The sequence below is a fragment of the Melanerpes formicivorus genome, unplaced genomic scaffold (assembly GCF_026170545.1).
Source record: "Melanerpes formicivorus ecotype bairdi unplaced genomic scaffold, bMelFor1.0.p_v2 SCAF_96, whole genome shotgun sequence".
Taxonomy (NCBI): Eukaryota; Metazoa; Chordata; class Aves; order Piciformes; family Picidae; genus Melanerpes; species Melanerpes formicivorus.
In genome coordinates this window covers 419155-442890 of record NW_027142448.1, presented here as the reverse complement: position 1 = coordinate 442890, position 23736 = coordinate 419155, and the positions used below count along the sequence as shown (strand labels likewise).

At 46.5% G+C, this 23736-nt stretch overlaps 1 protein-coding gene across 1 annotated transcript in view; it reads right to left on the bottom strand.

Moving 5' to 3' along the window:
• LOC137455352 (ovostatin-like) overlaps nucleotides 1-23736 on the bottom strand; it is a 56110-nt gene that overhangs the window by 10846 nt on the left and 21528 nt on the right. Inside the window, exons 17-28 of the mRNA XM_068166079.1 lie at nucleotides 22072-22204; nucleotides 19560-19647; nucleotides 16584-16812; nucleotides 15668-15794; nucleotides 14396-14517; nucleotides 13698-13749; nucleotides 13326-13409; nucleotides 10112-10288; nucleotides 9082-9163; nucleotides 4067-4223; nucleotides 3076-3150; nucleotides 1072-1237 (exon numbers count right to left, since the gene is read on the bottom strand). Coding sequence (XP_068022180.1) covers nucleotides 1072-1237; nucleotides 3076-3150; nucleotides 4067-4223; nucleotides 9082-9163; nucleotides 10112-10288; nucleotides 13326-13409; nucleotides 13698-13749; nucleotides 14396-14517; nucleotides 15668-15794; nucleotides 16584-16812; nucleotides 19560-19647; nucleotides 22072-22204 — 1492 coding nt within the window. The remainder of the gene's footprint in view (nucleotides 1-1071; nucleotides 1238-3075; nucleotides 3151-4066; nucleotides 4224-9081; nucleotides 9164-10111; nucleotides 10289-13325; nucleotides 13410-13697; nucleotides 13750-14395; nucleotides 14518-15667; nucleotides 15795-16583; nucleotides 16813-19559; nucleotides 19648-22071; nucleotides 22205-23736) is intronic.

Genomic DNA, 23736 nt, shown 5'->3' with positions numbered 1-23736 from the left:
AGTGGGTTGTATGAGTCAAAGAGGAGCTGAAGTGATGGTCCACTATTAAATACATTTGCAGATGACACCAAGCTGAGGGCAGGAGTTGCTCTGTTAGAGGATAGGAGAGCTCTGCAGAGGGACCTTGCCAGGCTGGACAGATGGACAGATAGACAGAGTCCAACACGATGGCATTCAACAAGTCCAAGTGCTGGGTGCTGCACTTTGGCCACAACAACCCCGTGCAGTGCTACAGGCTGGGGTCAGAGTGGCTGGAGAGCAGCCAGGCAGAAAGGGACCTGGGGGTACTAGTTGATAGTAGACTGAACATGAGCCAGCAGTGTGCCCAGGCAGCCAAGAAGGCCAATGGCATCCTGGCCTGCATCAGAAGGAATACGGCCAGGAGGAGTAGGGAAGTCATTCTGCCCCTGTACTCAGCACTGGTTAGGCCACACCTTGAGTCCTGTGTCCAGTTCTGGGCTCCTCAGTTTAAGAAGGACATTGAGACACTTGAATGTGTCCAGAGAAGGGCAACAAGGCTGGGGAGAGGTCTGGAGCACAGCCCTGTGAGGAGAGGCTGAGGGAGCTGGGGTTGCTTAGCCTGGAGAAGAGGAGGTTCAGGGGAGAACTTATTGCTGTCTACAACAACCTGAAAGGGTTGTCATAAGGTGTTAGGTATTAGGTAATAGGTTGGACTTGATGATCTCTGAAGTCTTTGCCAGCCTGGTTGATTCTATGACAAGACAGTTACAGCTTAGAGCACATGATGTAGCCAAGGGAACTGGGTAGGTTCAGCATGTAGAAAAGGAGGCTAATAGGGAAACTAGGTAAAAATCTTCCACTATCTTGGACTAAGACTTCCAGGGCTCTCTTCCCACCTATATTTTTTCATAATTCTAAGAAAATCATGGCACAACTCAACTTTCTGCAAAGTCAAAAGAGACAAATAGAGAAGTTCCTTGACACAAATCTAGTTGCACAAATGAGAAAGGAGCATCATGTATGAGAAAACTGTACCTCAGAATAGCTTACAGCCTACCACAGGCCATTTCAGCAGCTGTATTGCCTGGATCACTGCCATCCTGCACTTACCATCTCTGGTAGCTGTCTCGTCCAGCTTCTCCAGGAAGAACTGGCTTCTTGTCTCTTTGTCAGCTAATCCATAAGTGTAGGCAAAGAGGGCCTGGTTGTACAGGTTGTTGATCCCCTTGCTAAATGCAGTCTCCAAACAGTTCATGCCACTCTGAACAACAGGATGCTAGTAACACAAAACATGTAGGGTTGTTAGGTACTTGAACTTGTGCTTCACCTTCTCTTTAAGCTGCCATCCTTGACCCTACATGATAAAAACATACATGATCTATGGTATGTTTAAGGACCTACAGTGCAGAAGATGCCCTTCCAGTGGTGCTGCCTCCCTTCTGCATTTATTTAGAGGCAGCATGGGCAGATAACAGAGCACTGGTTCTTTTCTTCACTTGGGAGATCATCTTCCCCATGTGCATCCTTTGACCCTTGGTTGCATTAGCTGTAAAATGTGGATAATTTTTACACAGCTGTGTATTTTGAGGAGTCATGATGAAGAAGGCTCTTTCAGATGGATGTTACTAGTTATTTGCTAGCTACAGCTATTGAGAGTTCTTCTTGCCCTTTTAACCTTACAGACCCTCTCTGTGAATGCTAGCTACTTCAGCTCAAACATCACCAACACACTACTAGTAAGTCCTGTCTGTGCAGCTTCACTATTCCACACTAAATAGTGTGGCCAGCAGGAGCAGGGAAGTCATTGTGCCCCTGTACTCAGCACTGGTTAGGCCACACCTTGAGTCCTGTGTCCAGTTCTGGGCCCCTCAGTTTAAGAAGGACATTGAGACACTTGAATGTGTCCAGAGAAAGGCAACAAGGCTGGGGAGGGGTCTGGAGCACAGCCCTGTGAGGAGAGGCTGAGGGAGCTGGGGCTGTCTAGCCTGGAGAAGAGGAGGCTCAGGGGAGACCTTGCTGTCTGCAACTACCTGAAGGAAGATTTAGCCAGGTGGGGGTTGGTCTCTTCTCCCAGGCAACCAGCACCAGAACAAGAGGACACAGTGTCAAGTTGCACCAGGGGAAGTTTAGGCTGGAGGTGAGGTGAAAGTTCTTCCCAGCAAGAGAGATTGGCCATTGGGATGTGCTGCCCAGGCAGGTGGTGGAGTCACCATCACTAGAGGTGTTCAAAAAAAGATTGGATATGGCACTTGAAGCCATGGCTTAGTTAGTCATGAGGTGTTGGGTGATAGGTTGGACTTGATGATCTCTGAGTTCTTTTCTACCCTCATTGATTCTATGATTCACTTCTAGCTGTTTGGGAGCTCCTTATGAAGATGTTTGGAACTAAATTCATGTTGCCAAAGAACTATTTGATTCTGCACAATGTTTTTATCCTGCCAATCTCGGGTGTTTCAATGATGCCCCATAAGGCAGTATCTGAGGAACATGCATGCCCCGCACATGTTTGTCTGAATGGAAATGTGAGACAACATGACAAGGAACAATTCTTATCTCTTATCCAATTTACAAAGAAAAAGGCCAGCAAAACCCCAGACTCTAAAGGATATGAAGGAAACATATTACAGAGAACAGAACTTGGCTCTCGTTCCTCCATGCCTAGTATCCACCCTTGCAGCTCATCTTTTCTTTCCATTCTTGATGTAGGGAAATGGAAATACAGCTTGGATCTAAGTGCACAGAGGAGAGTTTCTAGGACTGAAGATTTGGATAGCTTGGATGTTAGACTGGGCAAAGTAAAAAAAGATTCCCAACTGGAGTCTGGATGGAGTGGGAAAGTTCAGCCTGGATTTTGCACCTGCTGCTCTTGTTTAACAGCACTGGATTCCTCAGGGATCTTTCAAATGAATTTGTAGAAAGTGGACAATAACCAATTTGCAAATTCTCATCAAATACATAAAGCAGCTGCAGGATCCTGGAAACAGCTGACCCTGCTGTCCTACTATCAGCATTTAACACATTGCTGAACAATATGGACGTGAAGACTGTGACTTGTGCACTGTTTGACAAATGGTTGAGCCAGGCTAATAGAACATAACAGCATCAAAGACCTACAGCAGCAGAGTGCCCAGCTTCCAGCAGTGCTGCCACGACGTAGGCTGTGAGAGCATATTCACCTTCCTCTTCATCCTGAAAAGAGGAATGAGCAAAGAACAGGTCAATAGATATGTCCTAGGAAGAAACAAAGTATGAATCAAGTCATAGCTTAGACATCAGTTACATCTGGAATCAGAAGTCATTTCCATCTCCTTGTGTGCACAGGAAGAGGAAAGAGCAAGTTCTCTTGGGACAAGCCAAAGTGTGTCCAGAGAAGGGCAACAAAGTTGGTGAGGGGTTTGGAACACAAGCCCTATGAGGAGAGGCTGAGGGAGCTGGGGCTGCTTAGCCAGGAGAGGAGGAGACTCAGGGGTGACCTTATTGCTCTCTACAACTACGTTAAGGGAGGCAGAGGTTGGTTTCTTCTCCCAGGCAACCAGCACCAGAACAAGAGGACACAGTCTCAAGCTGTGCCAGGGGAGGTTTAGGCTGGAGGTTCAGAGGAAGTTATACACAGAGAGAGTGATTGGCCATTGGAATGTGCTGCCCAGGGAGGTGGTGGAGTCACCATCACTGGAGGTGTTTAGGAGGAGACTTGATAGGGTGCGTGGTTGCATGGTTTAGTTGATTAGGTGGTGTTGGATGATAGGTTGGACGCGATGATCTTGAAGGTCTCTTCCAACCTGGTCTATTCTATTCTATTCTATTCTATTCTATTCTATTCTATTCTATTCTATTCTATTCTGTTCTGTTCTGTTCTGTTCTGTTCCGTTCCGTTCCGTTCCGTTCCATTCCATTCCACTCCACTCCACTCCACTCCACTCCACTCCACTCTACTCTACTCTACTCTACTCTACTCTACTCTACTCTACTCTACTCTACTCTACTCTATGAGAGAACAGAACTAGGAAGAGTAAGGATGTGGGAATAAGACTGTGCCAAGTAGAAATTATCAAAATAAATCCCAAAGCCAGAACTGGCAGTTTGGGACTACACTTGTCTCAGTTACCTTGAAAGCATTGTTGAAATGTGACCCAGCATTTTCAAAGCAGCCATTTGACTTCTGTTTGCTTGCCAGCCATATCAAAGTTCGAGACTGGACATCCTCATCGATGTAAATGTAGCGTCCAGCTAGGGCAAATGACTTGTACACGAAGGCTGTGAGCCTGGGGGGAAGCCAGAAATCAGGTAAGGTGTCAACAAGACCAAGAAGGATCACAAGCAATCGGATCTGGTTACAAAATGACACGAAATCCTTCCAACCCTGACTGCTGCTATGATACTACTATGAAATGAACTCCATAATGGCTGAAGTAAATGAGTTGTATGTCAGTTTTAAATACAGATAATTATTATTAAATATACATTAAATATATGTATATGTTTATAATTATAGATATAATTTTATATATAGATTTAAACATATATTTATATATATATATAAAACTTCCTTTAATATATATAGATAAAAAATATATCTTTGTGTATTTACTATATATTTAACATAAATTGAGATACTTGCTGTATAATTTAAATATATGTTATTATTAAATAGATATTAAATATATATTTAAATATAAAGATTATTTATATTTATTTAATATATATTTTAATGTATATTATAGATATAATATTTCTATAATGTATTTGTATATTGTCTATTTCTATAATGTATATTATAGATATAATATATATTATATAAAATTTTATATGTAATAATATAACTTTATTTAATGTATATTTTATATATTAATATATTTTTATATTTCATATACATAGACCATATAAATTTATATATTAAATATATAACTAATATATATACTATTATTAAATATAGATTACATTTATATTTTTACACATATATCTTTATTTAAAATATATTTTAATATATTTATATAGTAATACATTTAATATACATAAAACATATAAATTTATATATTAAATATATAACTTATATGTTATTTATATATATATAAGTTATACCTCAATATATTGCTTCATTAAATATGTATTTCTATACATTAATATATATAAAACAGACAAAATGTTATATTTAATATATAACTTAAATAAGTGTTGTTATTATTAAATATAAACTAAATATATATTTATATAATATATATATAATATATAACTTTATTTAATATATTTTATATATGTTAATATATATTTTTTTATTTTGTAAATAGAATAGAATAGAATAGAATAGAAGAATAGAATAGAATAGAATAGAATAGAATAGAATAGAATAGAATAGAATAGAATAGAATAGAATAGACCAGGTTGGAAGAGACCTTCAAGATCATCGTGTCCAACCTATCATCCAACACCACCTAATCAACTAAACCATGCAACCACGCACCCTGTCAAGTCTCCTCCTGAACACCTCCAGGGATGGTGACTCCACCACCTCCCTGGGCAGCACATCTCTCTGTGTAAAACTTCCTCTTAACCTCCAACCTAAACCTTCCCTGGCACAGCCTGAGACTGTGTCCTCTTGTTCTGGTGCTGGTTGCCTGGGAGAAGAGACCAATCTCTGCCTGTCTACAACCCCCCTTAAGGTAGTTGTAGAGAGTGATAAGGTCACCCCTGAGTCTCCTCTTCTCCAGGCTAGGCAACCCCAGCTCCCTCAGCCTCTCCTCACAGGGTTGTGTTCCAAGCCCCTCACCAACTTTGTTGCCCTTCTCTGGACACCTTCCAGCAACTCAACCTCCTTCCTAAGCTGAGGAGCTCAGAACTGGACACAGGACTCAAGGTGTGGCCTAACCAGTGCAGTGTACAGGGGCAGAATGATCTCCCTGTTCCTGCTGGCCACACTGTTCCTGATGCAGGCCAGGATGCCATTGACCCTTCTGGCTGCCTGGCCACACTGCTGGCTCATGTTCAGCCTACCATTGACCAGCACCCCCAGGTCCCTCTCTGCCTGGCTGCTCTCAGCCACTCTGACCCCAGCCTGTAGCACTGCCTGGGGTTGCTGTGGCCAATGTGCAGCACCTGGCACTTGGATGTGTTCAATCTCCTGCCCTTGGCCTCTGCCCATCTGTCCAGCCTGTCCATGTCCCTCTGCAGAGCCTCTCTACTCTCCAGTAGATCAACTCCTGCCCCCAGCTTGGTGTCATCTGCAAATTTATATATATTAAACATACAAATTTATATATTTAATATATAATTTAAATATATTTTATTATTAAAATCCTGATTACCTGAAGTTTCTTGATTTCTATGCTAAGAAACCATTCTTTCAGAGCAGGGGTAAAGCACAGGCACAGCTTGATGGCTGATGATCAGGGCTCAGTATTGGGGTCAGTTCTCTTTAGCACCTCTATCAATGATCTGGATGAGGGCATTGAGGCTCCTTCAGGAAATTTGCAGGGGGGGATTGTTGGTCAGCTCAAAGGTAGGAAGGCTATACAAAGACACCTGGACTGCTTGGATCAATGGGCTGACATTCAAAAGGGTCAAGAGGCAAGATCTGCACTGGGGTCACAACACCAGCATGCAACACTCCAGGCTTGTGAAAGAGCAGGTGGAAATCTGTCCATCTGAAAAAGACCTGGGGGTGATGATTGACAGACAGCTAAACAGGAGCCAGAATGTGCCCAGCTGGCCAAGAAGGCCAGCAACATCTTGGCCTGTATCAGGAATAGTGTTACCAGCAAGACCAGGGAAGTGATTTTATCCCTGTACTCAGCACTGGTGAGGCCACACCTTGAGCACAGGCTTCATATTTGGGGCACTCACTACAAGACAGACACTGAGGTGCTGGAGTGTGCCCAGAGTAGGGCAGCAAAACTGCTGAAGGGTCTGGGGAACAGGCCTTGTGAGGAGAGCCTGGGGGAAGTGGGGTTGTTTAAAGTGGAGGAAAGAAAGATGAAGGGAGATCTTATGGCTTTCTACAACTCCCTGAAAGGAGGTTGGAGTAAGGTGTTGGACTCTTTTCCACAGTGACAAGGGATAGGACAGGAGGAAACAGCCTTAAATTGCATCAGGAGAGGTTTAGAAGGAATATTAGAAGAAACATCTTCACTGAAAGGGTTCTTGTGTTTAAAAGCTGCAGCGATGTGGTGCTGAGGGACGCGGTTTAGCAGCAGCCTGGGTAGAGTTAGATAATGGATGGACTCAGTGATCTTGAAGGAAAACAATGCTATTATTCTATTCTATTCTATTCTATTCTATTCTATTCTATTCTATTCTATTCTATTCTATTCCATTCCATTCCATTCCATTCCATTCCATTCTAATAATTTCCAATCTTAATCAATAGAATTATGAAATAAGACATATGGGTATGGAACCTCTCCAGTCTTCAGTCCAGCTGCCTGCTTAAATTAAGGCCAGCTTCAAAGCTCTGCCAGGTTGCCCAGTCTCTTATCCAATTATGTTCTAAAAATCTCCAGGGATAGAGACATCCACATTCTCTCTGGGCATTTGTCTCAGTGCTGCAGACTGCACCTAGGGAAGATGTTTTTTAACTTCTATCCAATTGGAGTTTCCCCTGTTGCAGTTTGAGTAAGGTCAAACTCTTGCCCTTACTTGGTGCACCCCTGGCAAGAGCCTGAATCTGTCTTTCCAACAGTCCTGAAAGAATTGTCCAGGTTCCCCGTTAGCTTACTCTTCTACAGACTGAACTAACCTAGTTCCTTCAGCCTTCCCTGGAGTGTGATGTACTCCAGCCCCCAGTTATCTCATTCTTTTGTTGTTGCACTCTCTCCAGTCTATTAATCACAGAATCATAGTACCATAGTATCAATCAGGGTTGGAAGGGACCACAAGGATCATCTAGTTCCAACCCCCCTGCCATGGGCAGGGACACCCCACACTAGATCAGCCTGGACACAGCCTCAGCTAGCCTGGCCTTAAACACCTCCAGGGACAGGGCCCCAACCACCTCCCTGGACAACCCAATCCAGGGCTTCACCACTCTCATGGGGAAGAACTTCCTCCTCACCTCCAGCCTCAATCTCCCCACCTCCAGCTTCATTCCATTCCCCCTAGTCCTATCACTACCTGAGATCCTGAGCAGTCCCTCCCCAGCCTTCCTGTAGCCCCCTTCAGATACTGGAAGGCTACAATGAGGTCACCTGGGAGCCTTCTCTTCTGCAGACTGAACAGCCCCAACTCCTTCAGTCTGTCCTCACAGGAGAGGTGCTCCAGCCCTCTGCTCATACTCCTGGCCCTGCTCTGGACACCTTCCAGCACCTCCAGATCCCTCTTGCAATAGGGGCTCCAGAACTGGAGGCAGTACTCCAGGTGGGGTCTCCCCAGAGCTGAGCAGAGGGGGAGAATCACCTCCCTTGCCCTGCTGGCCACACTTCTCCTGCTGCAGCCCAGGCTCTGGTTGGCTTTCTGGGCTGCAAGTGCACACTGAGAGCTCCTGGTGAGCTTCTCCTCCCCCAGCACCCCCAAGTCTCTCTCCTCAGGGCTGCTTTCCAGCCAGTCCCTGCCCAGCCTGCATTTGTGCCTGGGATTGCCTCCACCCAGCTGGAGGACCCTGCCCTTGATCTTGTTGAACCTCCTGAGGTTGGCTTGTGCCCACCTCTCCAGCCTGTCCAGGTCCCTCTGGATGGCCTCCCTTCCCTCCAGCTGTCTGCTGCACCACACAGCTTGGTGTCATCAGCAAACCTGCTGAGGGTGCACTCAATGCCACTGTCCATAGCACCCACCAAGATGTTGAACAAGACAGCTTCCAGGACTGATCCCTGAGGGACTCTGCTTGTCCCTGGCCTCCACTGGGACATGGAGCCATTGACAGCCACTCTCTGAGTGCAGCCATGAAGCCAGTTCCTTATCCATCTAGTGGTCACCCATCACACCCATGTGTCACCAGCCTGGAGACCAGGATGTGGTGTGGGACAATGTTTTCACTTGATCATAGAAGGCCACCAGGTTTTCCTCTGCTAGAGGATCTAAATTAACTGAGCTACATTCATTCAGTCTATCAAGATTAAGAATCACTTAATACTTGGACAGCTTTCCAAAGCCTGAAGATTCTGCACTAGGGAAATGCAAAGTGTCATCACTTACCATACGCTCCCTTCCCTATCCCTTCTTCCAAAGGAACTGTAGGATCCATCTCGGTGCTTGTATGACAGCTGCTTTTGGTACCCTGAAAACATAGTAGAGGAGACACATTTTCTCATCACAGTAAAGGCCTAGTTATGATGTTTATTCAACTGAAGCAGTAAGAATGTGGATTTAATATTCAGTAACTTGTGACTGGTGAATCACAGAACACAAACTGGTAAGGGTTGGAAAGAACCTCTGAAGATCATCTAGTCCAACACCCCTGATAAAGCAGGTTTGACAAGAGAAAGCTGCACAAGAACCCAACCAGGCAGGCCCTGAGTGACTCCACAGAAGGAGACTCCACAATGCCTCTGAACAGCCTGGCCCAGTGCTCTGGCAGCCTCAAAGTAAAGTAGTTTTTTCCTTAAGTGCAAGTGGAACTTCCCATATTCTAGTCTGTGCCTGTTGCATTTGTCCTATCACTGGGCAACAATGAAAAGAGCTCAGCCCCATCCTCTTGATCTCTGCTGTTTAGATGTTGATAAGCATTGATAAGATCTCCTGTCAGTCTACTCTTCTCCTGGCTAAAGATTCCCAGGTATCTCAGCCTTTCCTTATAAGAGAGAGGTTCCAGTCCCCCCCATCAACTTTGTGGCCCTCCATTGGACTCTCTCTAACATTTCCCTGTCCCTCTTGAACTGGGGAGCCCAAACTGGACACAATACTCCAGATGAGGCCTCAGCAGGGCAGAGTAGAGGAGAAGAATCTCCTTTGACCTGCTGGCCACACTCTTTCTAATGTGCCCCTGAATACCATTGGCCTTCTTGGCCATGAGGGCACATTGACAACTCATGCCCAACCTGTTGTCCACCAGCCACTCCAAATTCTAGCTGCTCTTGCTCCTGGAAGTATGATTGCACTTTTTGGTATATTGCTCCTATGCAATAAACATGGTGCTAGAAATCACAGGTCAACATTCACCATATGAAGGTTAGGACTTCAGTGCACACAATCACAGGATTAGATGGAAGGATCTCAAACTTCTCACCTGTAGATAGATATCCAACACCCTTGGCTCTAATCTCTTCAGTCAGAAGCCCAGTCTTATTCAGATAATCCAGGGCGTAGATGTTGGGTGTAAACAATGCCATGTTCTGTTCTCCACAGCCATAAGGCATGTGGAGGAGGTTCTCCATGTTCCTCAGGGCTGTACCCAAAATGTCTCCTGAAGAATGAAAGACAGAAGAAGTCAGTTCCCTTAAAATATTCTTTAGTTACACAGCATTATGCATTGCTTTGTATTACCTTATGATGAAGCTAAGGTTAATGATCAATATAGAGCAATCACAGAATCATAGAATCAATAAGGTTGGAAAAGACCTCAGAGATCATCAAGCCCAACCTGTCACCCAACACCTCATGACTAACTAAACCATGGCTTCAAGTACCACATCCAATCCCCTCTTGAACACCTCCAGGGATGGTGACTCCACCACCTCCCTGGGCAGCACATTCCAATGGGCAGTCTCTCTTTCTAGGAAGAACTTTCTCCTCACCTCCAGCGTAAACCTCCCTTGGCACAGCTTGAGACTGTGTCCTCTTGTTCTGGTGCTGGTTGCCTGGGAGAAGAGACCAACCCTCACCTGGCTACAACCTCCCTTCAGGGCATTGTAAAGAGCACAGTAACTAAAGGCACAGCCTAGAAAAAAGGTTGAAATGTCCCAAATGTTTGTTGTGTTGTTTTTATTTTGATGCTGGGCACCTGGGAGATGCTGAGAATTTGAGCAAAATCTGAGCATAATTATTGTCTGGCACAGCTTCTGGTTGGAAAAGACCTTTAAGATCGAGTCCAACCATTATCTAACACTACCGAGGCTGGTGCTAAACCATGTCCCTCAGCACCACATCCCCAGGGATGGGGATTCAGCTGCCTCCATGGGCAGCCTGTTCCAGTCTGTGAGAACCCTTTCAGTGAAGAAGTTTCTTCTAATATTCAAGCTAAGCCTTCACTAGTGCAGCTTGAGGCCATTCCCTGTCACCCTATCAGTTATTCTTAAGAAGAGACCAACTTGCACCTTCCTCCAACTTCCTCCCAGGGAGCTGTAGAGAGGAAGAAGGAATCCATTCAGCCTCCTTTTCTCCAGACTAAACAACCCCAGCTCCCTCACCCTCTCCTCACAAGACCTGTTCACCAGATCCTTCACCAGCTTTGCTGCCCTTGTCTGGATCCCCTCCAGCACCTCAATGTTTTTCCTGTAGTGACTGCCCCAAAACCAAACTCAGTACTGAAGGTGCAGCCTCACCAGTGCTGAGTACAGGGGAAGAGTTCTGCACCAAACATGCACTCTGAGAAATGGCTATGAACCTTCTAGAAGGGTTGGATTTCCCTGCCCTTTACAACCTACTTCCCCCTACTTCTACCGTGAGAATGTTGTGTGGGGTATGACACTGATAAGCTACAGATGCTGGGTTATGCAGAATCAGCACTTCTCACACTGACTCAAACATGCAAAACCACTGTGTTGAGAAATCAATCTGAGTTCAGAACCTCCAACATTTCTCACCAAAGAGAACTGTCAGTCTTAATAATAGCATCAAGATCAGTAAATCTGAAAGGTTTATTCTATGGGAACACACTCACTGGCAAATGCCTTTTGTTGTGTAAAAGCCAATTATATGAGATCCAAGAAGGCCAACTCCTGCACATGGGTCACAACAACCCCATGAACAAACCAGGCTTGGGTCAGAGGGGTTAGAAAGCTGCCTAGCAGAGAAAGACCTGGGGGTGTTGATCCACAGAGAGTTGAACATGAGCTAACTTGTGCCCAATTTGTCCAAGAAGATCAACAGCACCCCAGACTGTATCAGGAATAGTGTAGCCTGCAGGACTAGGAAAGTGATTGTCACCCTGGACCCAGCACTGGTAAGGCCACACTTTGCATCCTGGTTTCTGTTTTGGACCCTCACCACAAGAAGGGTATTGAGGTGCTGGAGCATGTCCACAGAACGGCAACAAAGCTTGTGAAGGGTCTAGAGAACAAGGCTTGAGAGGGGTAACTGAAGGAACTGGGATTATTTAGCCTGGAGAACAGAAGGACCAGGGGAGAGCATCTTGATCTCTACAACACCTTGAGTACTGTGTCCAGTTCTGGGCCCCTCAGTTGAGGAAGGACATTGAGAGACTTGAAGGTGTCCAGAGAAGGGCAACAAGGCTGGGGAGAGGCCTTGAGCACAGCCCTGTGAGGAGAGGCTGGGGTTGCTTAGCCTGGAGAAGAGGAGGCTCAGGGGAGACCTTCTTGCTCTCTACAACTCCCTGAAGGGAGGTTGTAGACAGGTGGGGGTTGGTCTCTTCTCCCAGGCAACCAGCACCAGAACAAGAGGACACAGTCTCAAGCTGTGCCAGGGGAAGTTTAGGCTGGATGTGAGGAGAAAGTTCTTCACTGAGAGAGTCATTAGTCATTGGAATGTGCTGCCCAGGGAGGTGGTGGAGTCCCCATCCCTGGAGGTGTTCAAGAGGAGATTGGATGTGGCACTTGGTGCCATGGTCTAGTCATGAGGTCTATGGTGACAGGTTGGACTCGATGATCTTTGAGGTCTCTTCCAACCTTGGTGATACTGTGAGACTGTTTTTAGAGTGATGGGGATCAGTCTCTCCAACCAAGTAGCAAGAGGAAATGGCCTCCAGTTATGTCAAGGAAAGTTTAGATTGCATATTAGGGTTACAAGGCATTGAAACAGCCTGCCCAGGACAGCGGTGAAGTCCTTTGCCTGGAGGTATTTAAGAGTTGTATAGACACAGTGTTTAGTGGCATGGTTTAGTCTAGGCCTTGACAGGGCCAAGCTAATAGTTGGACTTGATGATCTTTCCCAGTCTAAGCAATTCTGTGATTTGAAGTTGTGCATTTAGTAAAGTGTTGAAGTTGTTTTTTTTTTCAACAAAGCAAACTCCTTCTGAACTCTGTCTTGTCTCACTCTTTTTGGCTGAATTAACAGTTTCACTACAGAGAACAAGACATGCTAAGGGAGCATACCTGAAATGCAACATCAGTTGAAATAATTTGACTATTTTCTCCTCCTGATATGAGAGAATTCTGTGTCCCTTATGTCCTTCAGCTTGCAAAGTAGGAAACATTTCCTCTAAAATCAAGATCCAGTATTTCCTCAGTTTTGCATTAGTTTTGCACATGTATTCCTGGTGGAACTTGGTGAGGCACAAGAGAATTGCCATTTACTTTTGGCTTTAGTCAAAGCGCTACACTTACCAATGACAGAAAAATAAGCTCTTGCTGATCCCTGCACTAGGTTTCTTGGTAGGCTGAGAGACACTGGTTCAGAAATTGTTGTACCTGATGAGAAAATGTAACAAGAAGAACTGTTAAAGTAATCTTTTTCTTCTTCTTCCAGAATTCTTTGCCTTTTCACTGAAGTGACTGTTACAATTTGCAGCCTGGGTAAAGAAAATGCTGCAGAGACTTGCCCAGTGACCCAAAAGTATCTCTGAAAATCCCAGCCCAGCCCAGCCCTGAGACCTTCTTTCCTCCTCTTGAAGGCTCTCTGGTTTTGTAGGACAAAATCTACAAAACAGTGAAGCAGTTCCCCTGATTCCCTGTGCTGAAGGAATGAACTCATCTTACCGTTCGTGCAGATGAGAGAGCTCTGAGTCAATTCCTTTCTAATACCTTCAGGCTGTTCAATTGCAGGGAAATGGTCAGGAACAGGAAGAAAAATGTAGAGCATTACCATAAAGCCAGGGCAATTTAATAGTATGAAACAATATGTGGATGTCTCCATCCCAACAGTGCACCCCTTGTACCCAGTCCTACCCTATCTCCACAAGAATCTCTCTCAGTTCCTGGCTCGCTCTCTTTTACCCAACACCCTGTCCAGAGCACCTGCCTTGTTAGCAAGTAGTTGTGAAATGGACACTTCCACTCCCTGAGAGGGACCCTGTCCAGCTAATCCTGTGTGCCTGCTGCTTTATAACGCTCAAGATAAATCCTTTTCATTTTAAATCTGTCCTCCATTCCCCTCCCCAGTATTACAGTCACGGGCTAAAGGCATTTATAGGTAAGGTATGGAATCTCCTCCCTTCTTGCTACATCTCTACTGACATCCATGGGGTGTCCAGGCTCATGGTCTCAGGAAGAGGACAGTGGCAGGAGCATAGTGGATGTCATTGGTTGTTGTGATTTACACTCACTTTCACATGGAGACTCTTAGTGTGCACAGCTCCATCTGTGTCAGCAGCCTTTCCTCCTCACACTTAGCTAATTGCTTCTGACTCGCAGCCACGGGAACTGCAGTTTCCACAAAGCAGAAAGCAAATACATACCTCAACAAGCAGGGTTTGGATCAGGGTGTCCCTATGAACTGCTTCCTCTTCTGAGGATGTGCCATTTCCAGTATCTCTGGTATTCAGTTTGGCTTCGGCAGTGATTGTGAATTTCACCTCACCTGGAAAGCCACCCAACAGCCCAAGTAAAGAGTCACCTTCCATGCCAAGAGTTACCATTGGTTTTCACAAGGTCTTCTAGGCTAGAAATATATCTTTTCTGAAGGCAGGTCAGTAGAAACAAATCTTCTGAAGAGTCCATATCTGTTTGCTAGTGGAAAGAGTGGTTGCCCAGGACCCCAGTGTGGGCGTCATGATAGGGGTGATCCTGACCAAAAAACTGACAGTACTCGCTCCTAGCTTCCACCTCGTCTTAGCATTGTGCTGAGTTTTCTCTGGCCTAGGGCAGCATTACAATAGTTACAGCTCTGCTGTCTCTTTGTTAACTGAATGCTGGGTGAATGCTTTGCTAGGTAAAAACCTGGCTGAATGGCCAGGCCCAGAGAGAGGTGGTGAATGGAGTCAAACCCAGCTGGCAGCTGCCCAAAGCATTGTCCCCCAGGGCTCAGAATCTGGGGCCACTTCTCTAATATCTTTATCAATGATCTAGAGAAGTTTACAGAGGGGAAGGAGTTACTGATCTGCTTGAGGGTAGGAAGGCTCTACAGAGGAACCTGGATAGGCTGGATTGATGGACCAAAGCCAGCTGCATGAGATGCAACAAAACCAAGTGTTGGATCCTGCACTTGGGTCACAGCAACCCCATACAATACTACAGCAAGTGTCTGGAAATCTGCAAAGCAGAGAAAGTCCTGGCAGTGTTGATTGACAGCTAGCTGAACATGAGCCAGCATGTGCCCAGGTTGCCAAGAAGCAACCCCAGCTTCCTGAGGAGCCTGTGCCAGTGTTTAAATGTGAATGAACACCACTGTAAAATGTAGGAGGAGCAATGTCCTCTTTGCCTGTTGCTCATGTTCTTCCTACTGAATAGAGTTGGTTAGGTACAAAACTGTCAGCTAAGAGATCATAGGCATGTGAAATTCTGCCAGTACTTCATGCATAATGTGGCAAGTGAAGAGTTCTTCCTAAAATGGACAGGAAATGGGCTACCAAAAATCAGAAGAGATAAAACACCAGAATGATTCACTGCACATGTAGTGCATATAAGGGAGATTTAGGAGAGGTTTAATACTACATTTGTGGAGCAAGCAATGGACCTGCCCGGAAATGCCTGAATAGGGATTGATCAAGATGATGGAAAGACAAACATACCAAGTTTGTGGGGGCTAACAGTCCAAATGTAGGTTTTCCTTTCATTGGCACACAGTCTTGCCCTGTTTCCCTCTGGTGAAAGCATTTCTGCCTTGTAGTCTTTTGATGTTGCCAGCACAGTAGTGATCTGAGACAAAGAAAGGAGAAAGTTTACAAATGAAATAGTTTGCACCTAGAGTTAGGCTGCAGACCAAGGTAGACTTGCTAGAGAAGCTGTCTGTCATCTGAAGCTGGAGGTGGGGAGATTGAGGCTGGAGGTGAGGAGGAAGTTCTTCCCCATGAGAGTGGTGAAGCCCTGGAATGGGTTGTCCAGGGAGGTGGTTGGGGTGTCATCCCTGGAGGTGTTTAAGGCCAGGCTGGATGAGGCTGTGGCCAGCCTGATCTAGTGTGGGGTGTCCCTGCCCATGGCAGGGGGGTTGGAACTGGATGATCCTTGTGGTCCCTTCCAACCCTGATTGATACTATGATACTATGATACTGTGTATGGGCTGGTACCAGGACAGAAGGATGAGGCATTTCCTTGAAGAAGTGGCAAACCTGTCTCTTTTCTGCTCACTCTTAGTGGTTATTTTTCATAGAAGTACACCCAAGTGTCTGTACTCCTTAGTCAAAGCTTCTTATAAGTTACTGCCACACACAACACACTTACTGTGCTGAGTGATTTGCAACGGCACAATACCCACACCCTCTGCTCAAGCTCCTCTTTCAGGAGCAAAACCAACTAAATTTCATAGTGATAAAGTCCTTATCTTCCATGATCATCAGACACATTTTCCTAAGGTTATGACACAGGGATGTGTCAAGGGAGAAAGGCTGTGTTAGACTAAAGTGTTAGTTCAACACATTCCTTGTGCGCTGCGCAGGAGAGTGCTGAGATTTCTGTGAAACAGACAAGTAAAAAGGGACTTGGTAATACCTGAATGCATTTGTTGAGGTAGTTGAAGACGTTGGCTATTAAGTTAAACTTCTCCCCTCGGATGACAGAGTATGGCAAAGTCAGATCCACAAAGAACGGCTGGAACGCCGTCACTGAAACCGGTGGGGAGATGCCAAAGCCAGCATCATCCTGCACACAGAAAGCACTGGCTTTCCACTCTGTGATGGTGTCAGGAATGGTGTAGGAGACATTTACCTCCCCCTTGGAACTGAGGAAAAGAAGGGAAAACAATGAGAAATTATTGTTGGCATTTTCAAGGCAGTTTATACGATAAGCTCTGTACTTGAGTTAGTACTTCTGTGTGGGAGTTTTAGGCTATGCCTTTAAAATTTAGCGGCAGATTTCAAGCAGAAAAGTAGCAAAATACAAATAAATCACTATTGGGGGCAAAAAGGAAACCAAAAGATCATTCTAAACAAATTCATGGGATAAATGTCTGGGATAAGAGAAGCTGTACCATAACAATTCTTCACTTTTCACTTCCATTCCCATTCCTTTTCTCTTCGGATCTTGGCAATTTTGTTTCGCCTGGGAGATAATGTGCTGCTTCTGGCTGGCCTTGAGATAAGACTAACACTGCTTTCTCTCAACTCCTTGCTTTCTCTTGGTACAGGGGGGTCTGGGAGGTTGGGGGGGAGGTCAGTGGAGCAGATTCCCTGCTCTTTTTTACATGGGGGGTTTCCAAGTTTTTTGCTAATTGGAAATATCTGTATAATATTGTGACTCTTCTATATTTTGTACATATCCATTGCGTTGTAGAGCATAGTTTGTGCTTGTAAATACAGTTTAATTTGCTTCTATTGTAGCCAGGTGGGGGTTGGTCTCTTCTCCCAGGCAACCAGCACCAGAACAAGAGGACACAGTCTCAAGCTGTGCCAGGGGAGGTTTAGGCTGGAGGTGAGGAGAAACTTCTTCCCAGAAAGAGAGATTGGCCATTGGAATGTGCTGCCCAGGGAGGTGGTGGAGTCACCATCACTGGAGGTGTTTAAGAAGAGGCTGGATGAAGCACTTGGTGCCATGGTTTAGTTGATTAGATGGTGTTGGGTGATATGTTCGACTTCATGATCTCAAAGGTCTTTTCCAACCTGGTTAATTCAATTCAATTCCATTCAATTCCATTCAATTCAATTCAATTCAATTCAATTCAATTCAATTCAATTCAATTCAATTCAATTCAATTCATTTCTATTCTATTCTATTCTATTCTATTCTATTCTATTCTATTCTATTCTATTCTATTCTATTCTATTCTATTCTATGTGAGCTTGTCTGACTTAATGCTGGGAGGAAACTTCAATCCACCACATTCTGTTTCCATCTGACCTTCTGCAAGATACCTCTCCACAGTTTACAAAACATCAGAAAGCTGGAAGTAAAGATGAAGGTGCTGAGGAACTTTATGCTCAAAAGCACTTGGCAGAATGCTCAGCTTCTTTATTTTAGAAGTACCATTTCTTTAAATACCACAATGCCCAAACAGAAGAAATTAGAAGAAGAAGAAGAAATACATTTGGACTAATGTTCTAGAACAGCCCCTGGCTGCATAGCTAAGGTGAAGACATTCTCATTGCAGGTGTGATGACAGCCTTGTTAGAAAAACTAAATAACCTGACTTTTCTGCTACAGAATTAAAAATTTGATGAAAAGTAAGAAATTTTGCTACTATTCTCACTTAAACAAGTGCTTTTACTCTACTCTTAGCCCCTGCTTTTTCTCCTTATCAGAAGGATAAGGCAAAGCATAGAATAGAATAGGATAGGATAGGACAGGATAGGATAGGATAGGATAGGATAGGATAGGATAGGATAGGATAGGATAGGATAGGATAGGATAGGATAGGATAGGATAGGATAGACCAGATTGGAAGAGACCTTCAAGATCATCGTGTCCAACCCATCAAACAATCCAACCCACCTAAACAACTAAACCATGGCACCAAGCACCCCATCAAGTCTCCTCCCGAACACTTCCCATGACTCCACTACCACGCCGGGCAGCCCATTCCAATGGGCAATCACTCTCTCTGTGTAGAACTTCTTCCTAACATCCAACCTAAACCTCCCCTGGTGCAGCCTGAGACTGTGTCCTCTTGTTCTGGTGCTGGCTGCCTGGGAGAAGAGACCAACATCCACCTGTCTACAACCTCCCTTAAGGTAGTTGTAGACAGCAATGAGGTCTCCCCTGAGCCTCCTCTTCTCCAGGCTAAGCAACCCCAGCTCCCTCAGCCTCTCCTCACAGGGCTGTGTTTCAAGCCCCTCACCAACTTTGTTGCCCTTCTCTGGACACCTACCAGCAACTCAACATCCTTCCTAAACTGAGGGGCCCAGAACTGGACACAGGACTCAAGGTGTGGCCTAACCAGTGCAGTGTACAGGGGCAGAATGACCTCCCTGCTCCTGGTGGCCACACTGTTCCTGATGCAGGCCAGGATGCCATTGATCCTCTTGGCTGCCTGGGCACACTGCAGGCTCATGTTCAGCCTACCATCAACCAGCACCCCCAGGTCCCTTTCTGCCTGGCTGCTCTCAGCCACTCTGACCCCAGCCTGTAGCTCTGCATGGGGTTATTGGATGTGTTCAATCTCCTGCGCTTGGACTCTGCCCATCTGTCCAGCCTGTTGAGGTCTCTCTGCAGAGCCTCTCTACCCTCCAGCAGATCAACTCCTGCCCCCAGGTTGGTGTCGTCAGCAAATTTACAGATTATGGTCTCAATGCTCTCATCCAGATCATCAATAAAGATGTTAAAGAGCATGAGGCCCAGCACTGAAGAGAGGTCACCCACAGTTCAAGGAGGTTTGGCACTGAGTACAAGGTTGAGAACTCGGTTGGGAAAAGGATACAGGAACCTACAAAGCAGAAATGTTCTGTGGCTGCTTCTTCTCAGAATTAATTTCAGCAACATGTGTCAACCCAAAAATCCACAAAAGAGGTGAGAAGTGAAGATAAAAGTACTCACTCTGTATGAACCAGGTCCCAAATCCAGGTCTCAGGGAAGTATTTTCGAATAGTGCTAATGCCGCTCCCACCAATCAATTTTTCGTGACCTAGAAGATTGTGTATGGTTACAGTGTAGTATAAAAGAGGCCAGGCTAGGAGAATATGAACTGCTGTCAGACATGATCTCTCAGTGTGAACTTGCAGCCCAGAAAGCCAATCAGATGATTTTGAAGGTCTCTTCCAACCTGGTCTGGTCTATTCTATTCTATGCCATTCTATGCCATTCTATTCTATTCAGATCCTGGGCTGCAGCAGGAGAAGTGTGGCCAGCAGGGCAAGGGAGGTGATTCTCCCCCTCTGCTCAGCTCTGGGGAGACCCCACCTGGAGTACTGCCTCCAGTTCTGGAGCCCCTATTGCAAGAGGGATGTGGAGGTGCTGGAAGGTGTCCAGAGAAGGGCCAGGAGGATGAGCAGAGGGCTGGAGCACCTCTCCTGTGAGGACAGACTGAAGGAGTTGGGGCTGTTCAGTCTGCAGAAGAGAAGGCTCCCAGGTGACCTCATTGTGACCTTCCAGTATCTGAAGGGGGCTCCAGGAAGGCTGGGGAGGGACTGCTCAGGATCTCAGGGAGTGATAGGACTAGGGGGAATGGAATGAAGCTGGAGGTGGGGAGATTGAGACTGGAGGTGAGGAGGAAGTTCTTCCCCATGAGAGTGGTGAAGCCCTGGAATGGGTTGTCCAGGGAGGTGGTTGGGGCCCTGTCCCTGGAGGTGTTTAAGCCCAGGCTGGATGAGGCTCTGGCCAGGCTGATCTAGCGTGGGGTGTCCCTGCCCATGGCAGGGGGGTTGGAACTAGATGATCCTTGTGGTCCCTTCCAACCCTGACTGATGCTATGATACTATGTTTAACACCACATATGGAAAGCAAAATTCCACAGGAGCATTTTTCCATTCTTTTTTTTCCATTAAAAGGGTGTACTGGTTGATGGTAGGCTGAACATGAGCCAACAGTGTGTCCAGGTGGCCAGGAAGGCCAATGGCATCCTGGCCTGCATCAGGAATAGCGTGGCCAGCAGGAGCAGGGAGGTCATTGTGCCCTGTGCTCAGCACTGGTTAGGTCACACCTTGAGTCCGGTGTCCAGTTCTGCGCCACTCAGTTTAGGAAGGACATTGAGGCACTTGAAGGTGTCCAGAGAAGGGCAACAAAGCTGGGGAGGGGTCTGGAGCACAGCCCTGTGAGGAGAGGCTGAGGGAGCTGGGGTTGCTTAGCCTGGAGAAGAGGAGGCTCAAGGGAGACCTTCTTGCTCTCTACAACTCCCTGAAGGGAGGTTGTAGCCAGGTGGGGTTTGGTCTCTTCTCCCAGGCAAGCAGCACCAGAACAAGAGGACACAGTCTCAAGCTGCACCAGGGGAGGTTTAGGCTGGATGTTAGGAAGAAGTTCTTCCCAGCAAGAGAGATTGGCCATTGGAATGTGCTGCCCAGGGAGGTGGTGGAGTCACCGTCTCTGGAGGTGTTCAAGAAAGGATCTGATCTGTAAAGGCTTTGGAGATCATGTGCTAAGCATGTTAAGTGCTGTGTGAATTCTCAACTTTGGGAATTGCCCTTATTTTTCTGCCTTAATGTTTCCCTGTAAATACATGATTGAATTGTGAGTTGATCTAAGGTTCTGACCTGAAAACTCCAAAAAGCTAATGTACCTAAATGAGAGAGAGTTGGGGCTTAGCTTTGGAGGACAACAGGTTGACCGTGAACCACCAATGTGCCTTTGAGGCCAAGAAAGCCAGTGGTATCCTGGGATGCATTGAGAAGAGTGTGGCCAGAGGGCTAAGGGAGGTTGTCCTCTCCCTCTACTCTGCCCTGTTGAGGCATCATCTGGAGTACTGTGTCCAGTTGTGGCCTCCCCAGCTGAGAGGGACAGGGACCTGCCTGAGACAGTACAGCAAAGGTCTACAAAGATGCTGAGGGGAACAGAACATCTCTCTTGTGAAGAAGAGCTGAGGGACTTTGGGCTATTTAGCCTGGAGAAGAGAATGCTGAGGAGGAATCTTATCAGTGCTTATGAAGGGGGTGTGCTGGGGGGATGGGGCCAGTCAGTGGTGCCCAGTGACAGGACTACAAAGCATAAACTTGAATATAGGAAGATCCATCTAAACATGAGTAAGAACTTCTTTACTTTGAGGGTGGCAGAGCACTTGGAACAGGCTGCCTGGAGATGATGTAGAGTCCTCTTCTCTGCAGACTTTCAAAGCCCACCTGGACATTGTCTGGTGCAACCTGCTCTGGGTGAATCTGCTCTAGCAGCAGGGGTTGGATTAGATGACATCCAGATAGATTGGATTACCTGATGTCCAGAGGTGCTTTCCAACTCTTCACCACAGCAACCCCCATCATTCTATGATTCTGTGATTCTATGATTCTAAGGCAAACTTGGACATCTAGGCCTATTTCCCTGTGCTGGCTGTTATTTTGTACAGGTAACAGTGCTGAAGACCAGGTAGACTGCAACTGAAGATACAGTGTGAATCTTCTTTTACCTTCTCCAGGGGCATTCTCAAGGGCAAAACCATGGTGCAAATATCTGGGGTAATCTTCCATTTCTGATTTGATTTCATTGCACAGAACTGGCTTCCGTAGCACAGAGTTGGTGAAAACCTTCAGGCCCATATCCTAAACGTGAAAGAATCAATTAGTGCCTTAGTGCATGCCACTTCTCCCACCTGGGCTGCCACTCATCAACTCATCCCGCACCACATCCTGGTCTCCAGGCTGGTGACACATGGGTGTGATGGGTGACCACTAGATGGATAAGGAACTGACTTGATGGCTGCACCCAAAGAGTGGCTGTCAATGGCTCCATGTCCCAGTGGAGGCCAGGGACAAGCAGAGTCCCTCAGGGATCAGTCCTGGGACCAGGCTTGTTCAACATCTTTGTGGGTGCCATGGACAGTGGCATTGAGTGCACCCTCAGCAGGTTTGCTGATGACACCAAGCTGTGTGGTGCAGCAGACAGCTGGAGGGAAGGGATCCATCCAGAGGGACCTGGACAGGCTGGAGAGGTGGGCACAAGCCAACCTCATGAGCTTCAATAAGAGCAAGTGCAGGGTCCTGCATCTGGGTCGAGGCAATCCCAGGCACAAATCCAGGCTGGGCAGGGACTGGCTGGAAAGCAGCCCTGAGGAGAGAGCCTTGGGGGTGCTGGTGGACAAGAAGCTCAACAGGAGCTCTCAGTGTGCACTTGCAGCCCAGAAAGCCAACCAGAGCCTGGGCTGCAGCAGGAGAAGTGTGGCCAGCAGGGCAAGGGAGGTGATTCTCCCCCTCTGCTCAGCTCTGGGGAGACCCCACCTGGAGTACTGCCTCCAGTTCTGGAGCCCCTATTGCAAGAGGGATCTGGAGGTGCTGGAAGGTGTCCAGAGAAGGGCCAGGAGGATGAGCAGAGGGCTGGAGCACCTCTCCTGTGAGGACAGACTGAAGGAGTTGGGGCTGTTCAGTCTGGAGAAGAGAAGGCTCCCAGGCGACCTCATTGTGGCCTTCCAGTATCTGAAGGGGGCTCCAGGAAGGCTGGGGAGGGACTGCTCAGGATGTCAGGGAGTGATAGGACTAGGGGGAATGGAATGAAGCTGGAGGTGGGGAGATTGAGGCTGGAGGTGAGGAGGAAGTTCTTCCCCATGAGAGTGGTGAAGCCCTGGAATGGGTTGTCCAGGGAGGTGGTTGAGGCCCTGTCCCTGGAGGTGTTTAAACCCAGGCTGGACGAGGCTCTGGCCAGGCTGGTCTAGTGTGGGGTGTCCCTGCCCATGGCAGGGGGGTTGGGACTAGATGATCCTTGTGGTCCCTTCCAACCCTGAATGATACTATGATACTAACTCACTTCTCCCTCCTCTCATTCCATCTTTTCAACCCTGAACTCACTCCTTTTCCTCTCCAACCTTTCTCTCCTATGTCTTATGGAACAGTGACACCTGGTAGTATGTGAAGCCCAGCAAGGGGCCACAGCCTCAAGCTGTGTCAGAGGAGGTTTAAGCAGGAGGTGAGGAGAAAGTTCCTTGCAGAAAGAGGAAATGGCCATTGGGATGTGCTGCCCAGGGAGGTGGTGGAGTCACTGTCCCTGGAGGTGTTCAAGAGAGGATTAGACATGGCACTTGAAGTTAGTTATGAGGTCTTAGGTGACAGGTTGAACTTGAGGTCTTTTCCAACCTTATTGA